The following is a 13060-nucleotide window of genomic DNA, read 5'->3' as shown; positions in this document are numbered from 1 at the left end:
CAGCAGATTTTTTTTCAATTAATTAATTTTCAAATCAATTAAGCACAGTTACCTGGGATGAATAAACAGTAGTTTTTACTAATCATCATGGACATCCAACATAATTTATTCATGTGATGACAATGTCTGAATGTTCCTGTAGATTAACTAGTTTACATACCATACCATACACTCACATACCAACAATACACTCACGTCAGCGGACGTGTTTCAGTCGAGCTCTCTAGGCATGACATTTCTCTGAACAATCTACAGTATAGCCCGGGAATTTTGAACGAGTCCGGCCGACACAGATAGGCACAAAGGCACTCCTTGGGCCTAGTTCAAGTGTCTTTCAACCTCGCATTTTTTAAAGCAACTAAAATATTTTATAGAATGTTGTTTGTATAGCTGTCTGTATATTGATGATATTTTTATATGCTTCTTCAAGCTGAAATTTTACATGCATTTTTAATCTGAAATTGTGTACGGATTTTAACTGTATTCGTATCGTGTTTTTTTGTATGATCTGTTTACGGTACCGTATTGACTCATTTCATAGCTGGTAAGTTTCTTCTAGGTGGATTTTGACTTGGATTAGATTGTTGATTTATCATGGCTACGTTTCGACATACCGGTTTGCCTACTCTATTAGTGATCCTGCTAGCGGTGATAACAAAATGGAATGCCAGGGACGTCCAGAGAAATTCCAATGATTTGCGTACAAGCAGTCCGTTTAAGGAATTCTTCACTAGCCAACATGGAATCACAGCACTTAAATTATGTTCTACGTCATACTTTGAAAAGGTATATCCACGCAGACACGGTCACGGAGGAAAAACTAAAACACGGGCAATACGACTTGGAGTTTTATTGAGACATTTTGCGTTTATGATTCTTGTTTTAAGTGGAGATATATCGTCTAACCCTGGACCCACAACTTGTGATCCATGTGGGCTGTGTTCAGGATCTGTGAAATCAAATCAACGAGGTATCTGCTGCGATGGATGTGACTCATGGTACCACATTAAATGTGCGAATATCTCTATTAAAGAATACAATCGCCTTGCCAAATCGGATTCGGACTGGCATTGCTACTCATGTATGGTACCTATCTTCAGTGATTCATTATTTGAAGATACTATTAATATATCTGATGTTTCGTACACGGAGTTGTTAAATGCCAATTTGGAAAACGAGGATAGGCTGCTTAATGAGTTGGAATGTAAACTTCTTTGTGGTAAGGGTTTGATATTTATTCACCTTAACGTTAGAAGTTTACGTAACAAAATCGATCAAATTCGAGATATTGCAAAAAATACGAACGCATCAGTCATTGCAATAAGTGAGTCGTGGCTCGATGATTCAATCAATGATGCTGAAATAAAAATTGAAAATTTCTCAATAGAAAGGAAAGACAGAAATGGAAAAGGGGGTGGAGTGTGTTTATATATACGCAATACTATTTATTACTCAGTCAGAAATGATTTGGACAGAGAGGATATCGAATGCAAATGGATTGATATAATTTTGCCAAAGTCGAAGCCAATTTTAACCGGTGTTTGCTATCGCCCACCAAAACAAGGTACATTTTTTAACTGTTTAGAAAACCTGCTTATGACTGTTGGAAACTTCATTGCTCAAGAAATTATTATTCTTGGAGACTTTAATGTAAATGTTTTAAATTGTAATCGTAACAACTATGAGTCAGTGAATAACTTCTGTAATATTTTCGGTCTTGAACAACTTATCACTGAACCAACTAGGATCAGTGATAACAATAGCTCAGCAATAGATTTGATCTTTGCCAGTGATCCTTTAAAAATTAAGGCCAGTGGAGTAATTCCTATTGGACTAAGTGATCACTTTTTAACGTTTTGTAGACGAAAACGGACTAATATCATTTCTGGCATACACAGAACAATTGATGTTAGATCAATGAAAAATTACAGTTCTGATTCACTGACTCATATGCTTAATAGTATTGACTGGTCAGATTGTATTAGTTTAACTTGTGTTCAATCTTCATGGGATACATTTAAAGATAAGTTTCTGCGTATAATTGATTCAATTGCTCCTAAAAAAAAATTAGGGTTAAAGTAAAAGATCAACCATGGTTTGACTCCGAATTAAGAGATCTTATTAGGCAAAGAGACAAAATGTTAATTAGATATCGTAGTACAAAGGATGTGATGCATCTCAAAGGTTTTAGAAAACTCCGAAATAGTGTAAATTATAAAATTAAAAAAGCTAAAGTAAATTTTTATTCTGAACAACTTCAAGAAAATAAATACAAACCAAAACAATTATGAAAAGTTCTTAAAGGTCTTGGAACCTCTAAATCAAATAATAATGACAAGAAACAGGTTTGTCTTGAGATCAACAATGAATATGTTCATGATAAGAAAGAAGTTGCTGAAGAGTTTAATTCGTACTTCACCAACGTTGCTGGAGAGCTAGTAAACAAACTTGACCCTCCTAGTAATACTTATAACTTGGAACATGTCAATGTCTTTTACAGTAGCAAAGGTGTCTTTCCTAATGATTTTTCTTTCATAGAATTATCTGAAGATAATGTTCTTAAAGCTTTGACACAATTATCGACGAGTAAAGCTACCGGAATAGATACTCTACCAGCCAAATTCTTCAAAGATGGGGCTTCTGCAATAGCAAAACCATTAACTCATATTATAAAGTTGTCCTTCACATCCGGTATTGTACCCAAAGAATGGAAATTAGCGAGAGTCATCCCAATTCACAAAAAGGGTAGTAAAACGGTGGTAGGCAACTATCGTCCGGTGTCTATACTCTCGGCTTTTTCTAAAGTTGTTGAAAGACTAGTACATGACCAATTGATGGAATACCTTAATTCTAAATCACTTATCTATGATTTCCAATGTGGGTTCCGAGCAAATTTTTCGACAGATCTTTGTTTAATTCACCTAACTGACCATATTAAAAAGAATTGGGATAAAGGTAATTTAACAGGTATGATAGTCTTAGACCTACAAAAGGCTTTCGATACTGTAGACCATCAGATTTTACTAGGCAAAATGGGAGCATTAGGATTGTCCCAAACAGTAATAGGTTGGTTTAAATCATATTTAACAGAAAGATGGCAGGTAGTTGATAATTGTGGTACTCTTTCAACGTGGAAAAAAAAAACATGTGGGGTCCCTCAGGGGTCAATATTGGGCCCACTGTTGTTCTTAATGTATGTGAATGATATGGAATCTGCATTGAGTTGTAAACTGCTCCTTTATGCCGATGATTCTGCTATAGTTGTATCTGATAAAAGTGTCGCCAATATACAAAATGTATTGTCAAAAGAATTAAAATCTATTAATTCTTGGTTATTAGATAATAGATTGTCATTGCATCTAGGCAAAACGTATTCAATTCTATTTGGATCTAAACGTAAACTCAGAAATCAACAAGAATTGAAAGTTACATGCAATGATTATATAATCACAAACAAACCTACAGTAAGTTATCTAGGACTTGAACTCGATAACAATCTAACTGGAGATTATATAGGTAAATCAGTTATAAAGAAAGTAAACTCAAGGGTAAAATTTTTATATAGAAATAGAAAGTACTTAACTTTCAGAGATCTTAAGTTACTAGCAAATAGTTTGGTGTTATGCCTTTATGATTATGCTTGTAGCGTGTGGTACTCTGGATTAAAAAAAACATTAAAAGTTAAATTGCAAACTGCACAAAATAAGACGGTCAGATGTATTCTTGGTCTTGAACCAAGGGATCACATTGGGGCTAATGAATTAAACAAACTGAATTGGCTCCCAGTAGACTTAAGAGTTAAACAGATAAAACTTTTGTCACATGTATCGTATTATTAATGGATTAAGCCCTACGTTTATGAATGATGGTATTAGTAGAGCAAATGTAATTCACCAGTACAATACTAGATTTGCAACTCAATCAATTTATAGACCATATATAGGTAACCACTACCAAACAACCTTTGTTAACACGGCAATAACGTCATGGAATCACCTGCCAAAATTGATACAGTGTTCAGAAACCATCAATCAATTCAAAAGAAATATCAGGAAACATCTCAAAGAGGTTATGCTTGAAAGATTATAATTTATATTTATAGTGTTACTACATGTGTTATTGTTTATTGTAAATGTTTATTCTTATGGTGTTTTTATCCTTAAGGGCCACAATGGAAATAAGTTTGACCTTTGGTTACTTTTTTGTGTTACCCTGAATTCATTCTTTGTATTTTTTTTTTATGTTGTGTTATTTTATGAATTCGAATAAAGAAATAAAAATAAAATAAATAAATACAAAGATGTAATTTTTCCAGGTTGTTAGCAAGCCGTTCCAGAAATTTGGACAACTATTTTCAATTAATTACTTTCTTCAAATGTATCAAGAGATGAAACAATTTCCTCTAGTATTAATTTTAATGTCTAGGAGAAAGAAAGAAGATTATGATGCTGTAAGTACAACTAAACATAATTTACAATAAATTTAATTGGATTTTGATAAAATGTGCTTTTTTATTTACCTTAAAAGCAAATCCAGTCGGGAGTAATGAACAATACCAACTAAAAAGGACCTTCACAGGGTTGAAAGCGTTTGCTCTTTAAACTGACAAATGCTAGAAATTCTGCATTATATGTGCTATGCTGATTCATTGATTCCTCGTTTGTACATTACCTGTACTTTTATTGATGAAATTTTGTTTTTTTTACATCAGGTACTACAACTTGTGAATGACAAATTGGATCATCTGTCGTTATAGATGGTTGTGCTGGATTTTGAGACAGGTATATTTTCATTTAAAGGGGGGTTCCGGGTTTAAAATGAATAGTAAAAAATGTAAAATATATTTGTTTGTCTCTTGAACGGTAAAAGTTTCAATTTATATAAGCGCCCAGTGAAGCAGAACGAAGGCTGTGAAATGAGGCCAGATTACAAGTGCAGCTACGGCAAAATCACACGGTGGTTACAGAATACGAAATTCGTGAAATGGTCAATCTTCCGACGACTCGTTATCATTAACCATATCAATTACTTTTGTAAAATTATACTTATCTTATGTAATTTTAGTCGGTCTTCCCATTTATAAAATCAATTTTCTATGAAAATCCATCAAAACAGTGAAAAATTAGATAAGTTTGCACTTTACGTTTGCCGATTTTCACACTGACTTAGGGAAAGCCTTCAAAATCAATGAAGCGTAACGTATACAATCCTGCACCACCTGCTGAGCGAGGAGAGCGAGACGACGATACACGTGCTCTCTCTGCCCATGCCTGGCATCGTCACGTGATAAGCAGATACAGTATACAATACCAAACTGGTCGGGTCGAGTATACCCCGTCTATATCACAACATGAACGATGTACAGTATTTGATTGAAGGTCGACTCAACCTACCGGAATGGTATAGATAATATAGCTCGAATGAGAGAGTTGGAATATTTGTAAACATAAGTACAGTATTGCTAATTTTAACAAGAGTGTAGCCTATAGTAAAAGGCCTGGTAGTATCAATTCGCATAGGGTCTACTACATTAGCTAGCTCAATTTTTAACTGGGCCGGATCGGCTAGGCTAGGCTAGCTAGGTCTCCTTCCTATCCTACTACCGGTCTACTTGCTTGATGCAGTATCCGCTTTTTTGGAGAGTAAACTAACTACTAGGCCTACTTATTAGACGTGCGGACGGCGATCGGACCTTGTTTTGCCTCAATATTTAGAGCCGATTTTTTTTAGAACGTTTTAGGTTTAGGCCTAGATTGTTTAGGAGTTTGGTTGATAGGATGGGTTTGGAATCCACTGAGTTTTGTTATTTATGGGCCAATCTTTTAGTAATAGGCTAGCTAGGCCCATGAATGATGGCCCCAATGCAATGTTTTAACGTAGCCATCGTGGCATGGAATCCCTAGTCAGAAATGGCTCTCACCCCGGCATGAATAAAATGATTTAGGCTAGGCCTAGCCTACTAGTACGTGAAGCCGATATACGATCTGTACTATTAATTCGAGGTATAAAAATAGTATAATTTATGACTCCGTAATGTGTACTAAATTTTGTATTTCATTAAATGTCAAATAAATATATGCTACTACTGTTATTATTACACTTTAGGCCTAGCTTAGCAAATCTACAAAAAAAATGTATTTCACAATGATCGGGTGGTCATCGTTTGACAGAGGAGAGAGAACATAACGTACAAGCTTGACGTCGCGAGTTTGGAATCCACTGATGACGTGATTTTGTGAATATCTCATGAATACTAATGAGCTTCCCTAAGCTGCTGAAAAACAGACTTTCCATGAATTTACCCTAAAATGTATATGAAATTTAATTTTTTTAATTTCTCGTTATTACTTCTTCATTCTGACATGTCTATATTGTTATAATATTTTTTATTTAATAAATAAACGATATTTAAAAGCAATTTTAAACCCAGAATCCCCCTTTAATCATTCCTCAAATTCTTGAAACAGTATACTATATTTATACAACTTAATTATTTATAGAATTTTGTCCATTTCTAATAGGTACGAAATGTCTTTCCGGGTGTAGAAATAAAAGGGTGTGCCTTTCATTGAGCACAAGCTGTTTGGCGGCATGTTCAGCAAGTTAGTCTTGCAACAAAGTATCAAGAAAACAAAGCCACTCATATGTACAGAAGGCAATTGATGAATTTGCCATTCCTACCGGCAACGCATATACCAATAACATTCTATGCATTGAAAGCCAGGGCAAACTCTCAACAATTAAAGCAACTCGTGGATTACATGGACCACCAGTGGATCCAGAACAAAATTTTTCCTGTCAGCGCCTGCAGTATGTTCAGGATGACAATCCGTACCAATAACGATGTGCAGGGATGTCACCACGCTGGTCGGCGCTGGTCGGCCCCGACCAGCACTCAACATTTCCGACCAGGATTCACAGGCTGCCGACCACCACTATTATTTATTAATCATTACGATATTTATATTAGGCCTAGGCCTAACTAAAATTCGTACTGAAACATTTTACCTAGCACATCGTTAATAACAGACAAGCTAGCCTCATATAGATAAGACAAAAGACTACAGCAAATGTTTCCGTGGTTACGTACGTTACTTTATTTGTAACACAATACCAGGCCTACCCTGCCCTGGTATTCATTTTTACAGCTTGTGAGTCATGGCGAACAACGTGCAACACAGCACAGTGTACAAGTTTAAAGTTCACATAGCGACCATTCAAGCGTTTTATTTTGCACAGATTAAAAATACAAACAAGTACGCAGTAATTACAAATATACAACTACATAGACCCATGGAACTATAGTCCCATGATAGACCCAAACAAAATAATTTTTAATTGCTGAATGTTTTGTCACCCTGCTTTAATTATATTATGTTACTAGTTTTACATTTTTGTACTCTACGAACTATTAAAAAAAAATAAAAAAAACGTGTGCATGGTTCAGTGAGACCGGGCAAGTTCGTTCGTTTATGATCGCCGAGCATGGTACACATAATAATCAATGAACTTCTAGCTAATTGTGATTCGCTTGCGCGCACGGTAATTATTGACGTATATTAAAGTGTCAAGCGCTCGCCGACTTTCCGCCGATTGTGTATTGTTATATAAAACAAAAGCAAGGGCGTTTTTATCGCACGTATCCCGCTCGCCGGCACTAAAAAGAAAAAGTCTCGCTTCCGATCATGTCTCTAGCACGGTTTGGTTTTACCCCTAGTAGACCTAAACGGAAAAATGAGGAGAACCACCACCCGGTACCTCAACCTACAAAGAAGGCCAAAACGGGAAAGCAGTCCACTCATTTCCGAAATGAGTGGCTAAATGGCCGTAAATCTTGGCTGTTTTATAAGCCTAGCGAGATTGGGATGTACTGTTTCCTCTGTCAGAAACACAATATGCGACCATATGACAGAGATACTTGGAATATAACACCTTGCAAACGGCTCAGACTTGGCAGCATCAAGGAGCATGAGACATCATCAGCACATCAAACTGCTATGAATCTTGAACTTGTTGTAGAAACTACGCACAACATTGCTGAAGTTATCCAACCAGAAGTGAACAACTCGGCAATTACATCTGCGTTCAAATGCCTCTATTTCCTTGCCAAACGACGTATCCCGCATATCACGAACTTTGAGCCGCTGTTGGACTTACTTACACAACTGGGATTGAACATTAAAGAGGATTTAAATGTTGCGAAGAACGTTACATACTGTAGTAACAAATCAATACAGGAAATGTTATCGTTTATTTCTAACCAGCTGGAGGAAGCAACACTTCTTGCCGTCAAGAACTCGCCTTATTTTGCTATTATGCTTGATGAAACAACTGATGTCAGCGTATCTGAACAATTAACATTGAACTGCCGATACATTGATGGCAATGGAAATTTATGTGTAAAGTTTCTAAAAATGATCGAACCATTGAGAGCAGCAATCGACGGGGACGGTACAGTTGCCCTAAACGCCGGAACAATTACAAACCACGTTACTGGATATTTTAATGACAAAGGACTTAGTTTTGAACATCTATGTGGTATAGGTACTGATGGTGCTGCCGTAATGACCGGAAGGCACAACGGCGTCGTAAAGCGATTGCAGGAAATTGCAAAATCTGCCATAGGAATTCATTGTTGTGGACACAGATTACAACTGGCAACATCACAGGCTGCCAACGCCGTACCATTTGTGAAGAAATTTTCGTCGATTCTTAGACAACTGTACGACTTCTTCAATAACAGTGCAGTCAGAACTGCTGGTTTGCATGCGATACAAACGGCACTCAACGAGAAGGTGTTGAAACCCATTGAACCATCATCTACGCGATGGCTTAGCATTGAACATTCAGTTTCTCGTTTGAAAGACAGTTTTATAAGTACTCTTGTAAGCTTGGAAAGAGAAGGAGAAGAACGCGGTGACGCCAAGGCCATTGGACTTTTTCATTTAGCAAGGACTTACCGTTTCGTTGCAACGATGTTGCTTCTTTGCGATATATTGCCACACGTCAGTCGCCTCTGCAAGGCATTCCAGGCTCGGGAATTCCAACATTGTTTGATCCAACCACTTGTTAAAGCAACACTTACTACGATATCTGACATGAAGACGACAGATGGTCCAACTTTACAGGAACTACCACAACTCTTGGATAATCTTAAGTCTTCCGACATTGACGTTAAAGAAAGAACTGATGATGCTGATTACTTTGATAAACACATCCGTGGAAAATACATTGACACACTCATGGAAAATATTACTCAAAGATTCCCAGTTGATGATGTTACTAAACTTTCACAATTTAGTTTGTTTGATCCAGATTTGCTTCGCACTGCCGACAAAAACTTTGGAAATGATTACATTGCTACACTAAGTGAACATTTTTTGGATAATACCCGCACTGCCGACGTTCAAAATGAATGGAATAATTTTATGAACTTTGCAAAAGGATCTATTCTTAAGCAACAAGATTCAACTACCGATGTCATTGTGAACTATCTTTGCACTAACCGCCTGGCCAGGGATGCATTCCCAAATGTGACAAAATTGGCCCAAATCTATCGGATTTTACCATGTCATACTGCCGATTCCGAACGGACATTTTCTCAACTGAAGCTTATCAAAACTGTTCCACGAAATAGACTCTGTCAGACAAGCCTTGATGGCCTGATACGCATCGCTATTGATGGCCCACCGGCCAGTAACTTTGACTTTGTAGAGGTTGTTAAGAGTTGGGCTGCTACAACAAATCGTAGAATCCGAATGCAATAGCACAATTACAACAAGGAACGTTAATAACATTGTTATTATGCTTTACTTATGTTATGCCACCGAATTATTATGTTATGCCATGTTTCTAATTTTGTGAATATTATATGTTAAAAGTGCCAGTAAAATGAGCGGCAGGGGACTTCCCCTGCTAACTGCTGGACGTCCCTGGATAACTTCAGGTTGCTGAACTTCAGTTAACCCATAAACACGTGCTGTTCTTGCCGTCCATGCACTACAAAATCCGGAATTCACAAATACGCTAAAAAAACTCTCGCGCAAAAGAACACATATTTATTATTAATATATCGAGCAAAAAGTAGTAAGGTCTAGGCTAATAATTTATCTACAGTATTTGATTAGGGGTTAGGCCTAAATAAGGAAGCGCCTGTTTTTGTGGAATTCAGATTTTGGGGCATCTATCTAAGCCTTGGCTAGGCCTAGTGGTCGTAGTGTCCACAAGGCTAGGCCTGACGCGATCTACAATTGCTATTCATTTCGTAAGCGTTTTTTTGTTTTCGCGAATAATAACGGCGACTCCCCGGTGGTACAAGGTTAGGCCTAGACCTGACGCAATTTGTTGTTATTTATTTTCATAATTCATTATGTTTTGCTAAAATAACGACACCCCCGGGGGTAACATCCCCCCCCCCCGGACACGGACACCCCCCCCCCCCCCCCCCCCGGGATTTGCCGACCGGCACTCCAAAAAGCTGGTGACATCCCTGGATGTGGAAGGTATGTTTAGCAAACGTGGAAGGTATGTTTAGCAAACATGGACAGTCCGTTTTGACAGGTTTTGTAGAATTTTAAGAAAAAATTAAAATATGTAAATAAACATTGTGACTGTGATTGTAAAAGTAAAAGGTCTGCTTTGCTAGCAACCCTACAGTAGAACCCTCCTTAATGGGCCCTGAAGGTTTTACTATATACCACGTTTCTAAGGTTTTACTATATACCACGTTTCTAAGGTTTTACTATATACCACGTTTCTAAGGTTTTACAATATACCACGTTTCTAAGGTTTTACTATATACCACGTTTCTAAGGTTTTACTATATACCACGTTTCTAAGGTTTTACTATATACCACGTTTCTAAGGTTTTACTATATACCACGTTTCTAAGGTTTTACTATATACCACGTTTCTAAGGTTTTACTATATACCACGTTTCTAAGGTTTTACTATATACCACGTTTCTAAGGTTTTACTATATACCACGTTTCTAAGGTTTTACTATATACCACGTTTCTAAGGTTTTACTATATACCACGTTTCTTTTGCTATCGACCAATCAAATATTACTTGTTTTCCAGGATGGCATAACAGGTTGAACTTGAAAACACCTCAAGGAGCAGCGTGTATATCCTCATTCCACAATTGAGACGCGAAGCTGAACTAGTTGAAGTTGGGGTCGCTGCCCAGGACATACACCGCCAGTTGAGGCCTCTAATAAATTAAAAAACTCGTCCTTGTGTTATGAAATTGACATAATAATGCAACATTTATATAGCGCTATTTTATGAAGATCAGAGCACTGTGACTAAGATGTTACACCTTTTCAACAAGGGTCACATCGTGTCATCGGCAGCATGTGTATGAAAGTCAAGTACACTGGGGTAAGTACACTGGGGTAACCCCCTACACAAGCAATATGCATACACCTATGGTTTATAGTCCTTATCTGAGAAGACAGTTCTACCACCAAAACCATGGAGCAAGTGAGCCTCGAACCCTTGCCGATGTTATGGCTATGGATTACGGTTCCACTGTCTTAACCGCTCAGCCACTCACTCACATAACTGTCCTTCAATCGGCATTACAATTTTAACAACCTTTAAAGTGGAAATAAATTATTATTAATGTATCAACTTCATTGAAGTGTGTACTCAACAAATGGAACTGACCAAATAAAAGGTGTTGTACCTTTTCTTTTCAAAAATTCAGGAGTGCTGCTGTATGTGTGCCGTTTGTATTTTGATTTGTAGTAAATTCAAGTGTCGCACAACTCAAGGGCAGTAAAATAGAAGTTTGTTACGTGAATGATCGCACACCCTTGCCTCAAAAAGTAAAGCCTTGAGTCTTGACACATTGTCAGTTTTACTTTTTTTAGTAACCCTTCCTAAATTTGAGTTATCTAAAACTATTTAGCCTACCTAGGCTAGGCCAGAAAGCCTAGTAGGCCTAGCTAGTAGGTGCCTAGGCTAGTATATTTTAAACAAATAAATAATAATTATTCGAAAATGAAACTTACACAGTCAGATGAAATACATTTTCCAGGTTGTTTCTCTAATACTCTAGGTTGGTCGAGAATTGGTTTTTCGTCCTCGATCTAGGCCTAGCCTAGCAAACAAAACACCAAATTTCCCGGAAAAAACTTGGCTAAACTTATGCACTTGTCAATTGTATGACCCACTATACGACCCCCGGGAGAGGTGCGTCATTTGTCCGATGTCACGTGCGTCATACCTTTGAATACCATGACGCACCGGTGCGTCAAAAATGTGACTTACCTTTAGGTGACCATGACGCACCCCTTTTGACGCACTGTGACCATGTTGTTTATGATATGGTGGGTGGTAAAGTGACGGATATTGACACACCTTGTTCATTGATGCGACGTACCATCTAGGTTTTTTGACGCACCCCTGCGTCAGTAATTATTTGTAAATGACGCACCCATGACGCACCTCTCCCGGGGGTCGTATAGTGGGTCATACAATTGACAAGTGCATTACTCAAAACGATAGAAGAATTATTTACATTTAAATACAATTGTTTAGTTCAAACACCTTTGAAAACTTGATAAAAACCGATTAAAAAAACTGTATAACATTATAATTACCAGGCGTTGGGTTTGTTTAAATGTGGGACGATTCGGCCCGCAAAGTGCGACGTTTCGGCCAAAATGTGGGCCGAATAGTCCCGGGCCGAATCGTCTCAGTGCCGAATCGTCACTGAATCTTACTAAATGGTAAAAAAGTGACGAAAATCATATCTTTTACATACACGACTCTATATTTTAAAAATATTAATAAAAATAATATATAACGGGTTGTTTAATTTTGATGAAATAAAAACTAGGCCTAGGCCTAGGCCTATAAATAATGTTTTTTATATGGTTAGTAGGCTAGTACATGATGATCTCCTGTTTTTATTTATGTATGAGCATGGAATGGTATGAGCGAGTAATATATAATTTTAATGTTGTCATATAGACCTAGCCTAGCTAGCTAAGTCTTTTTTGGCTTTCGAAACACCCCATAATAATATAGCCTAGGCCTAGACCTATATG

At 37.2% G+C, this 13060-nt stretch overlaps 1 protein-coding gene across 1 annotated transcript; it reads left to right on the top strand.

The window, feature by feature from the left end:
* Positions 1 to 6927: 6927 nt before the first annotated feature.
* On the top strand, positions 6928 to 10354 carry LOC140048011 (zinc finger protein 862-like). Its single transcript, XM_072093025.1, has one exon. It carries the CDS (start codon positions 7686 to 7688, stop codon positions 9765 to 9767), a length of 2082 nt encoding a protein of 693 aa, XP_071949126.1. The 5' UTR covers positions 6928 to 7685; the 3' UTR covers positions 9768 to 10354.
* The last annotated feature ends 2706 nt before the right edge of the window (positions 10355 to 13060 follow it).

Source organism: Antedon mediterranea, chromosome 4 (assembly GCF_964355755.1).
Source record: "Antedon mediterranea chromosome 4, ecAntMedi1.1, whole genome shotgun sequence".
Taxonomy (NCBI): Eukaryota; Metazoa; Echinodermata; class Crinoidea; order Comatulida; family Antedonidae; genus Antedon; species Antedon mediterranea.
Note: the sequence above shows the minus strand (reverse complement) of the source record. Positions and strands in the feature narration are given on the sequence as shown.

Coding starts and splice junctions, on each gene's coding strand:
- LOC140048011 (XM_072093025.1), top strand. CDS start 7,686: ATGTCTCTAGCACGGTTTGGTTTTACCCCTAGTAGACCTAAACGGAAA.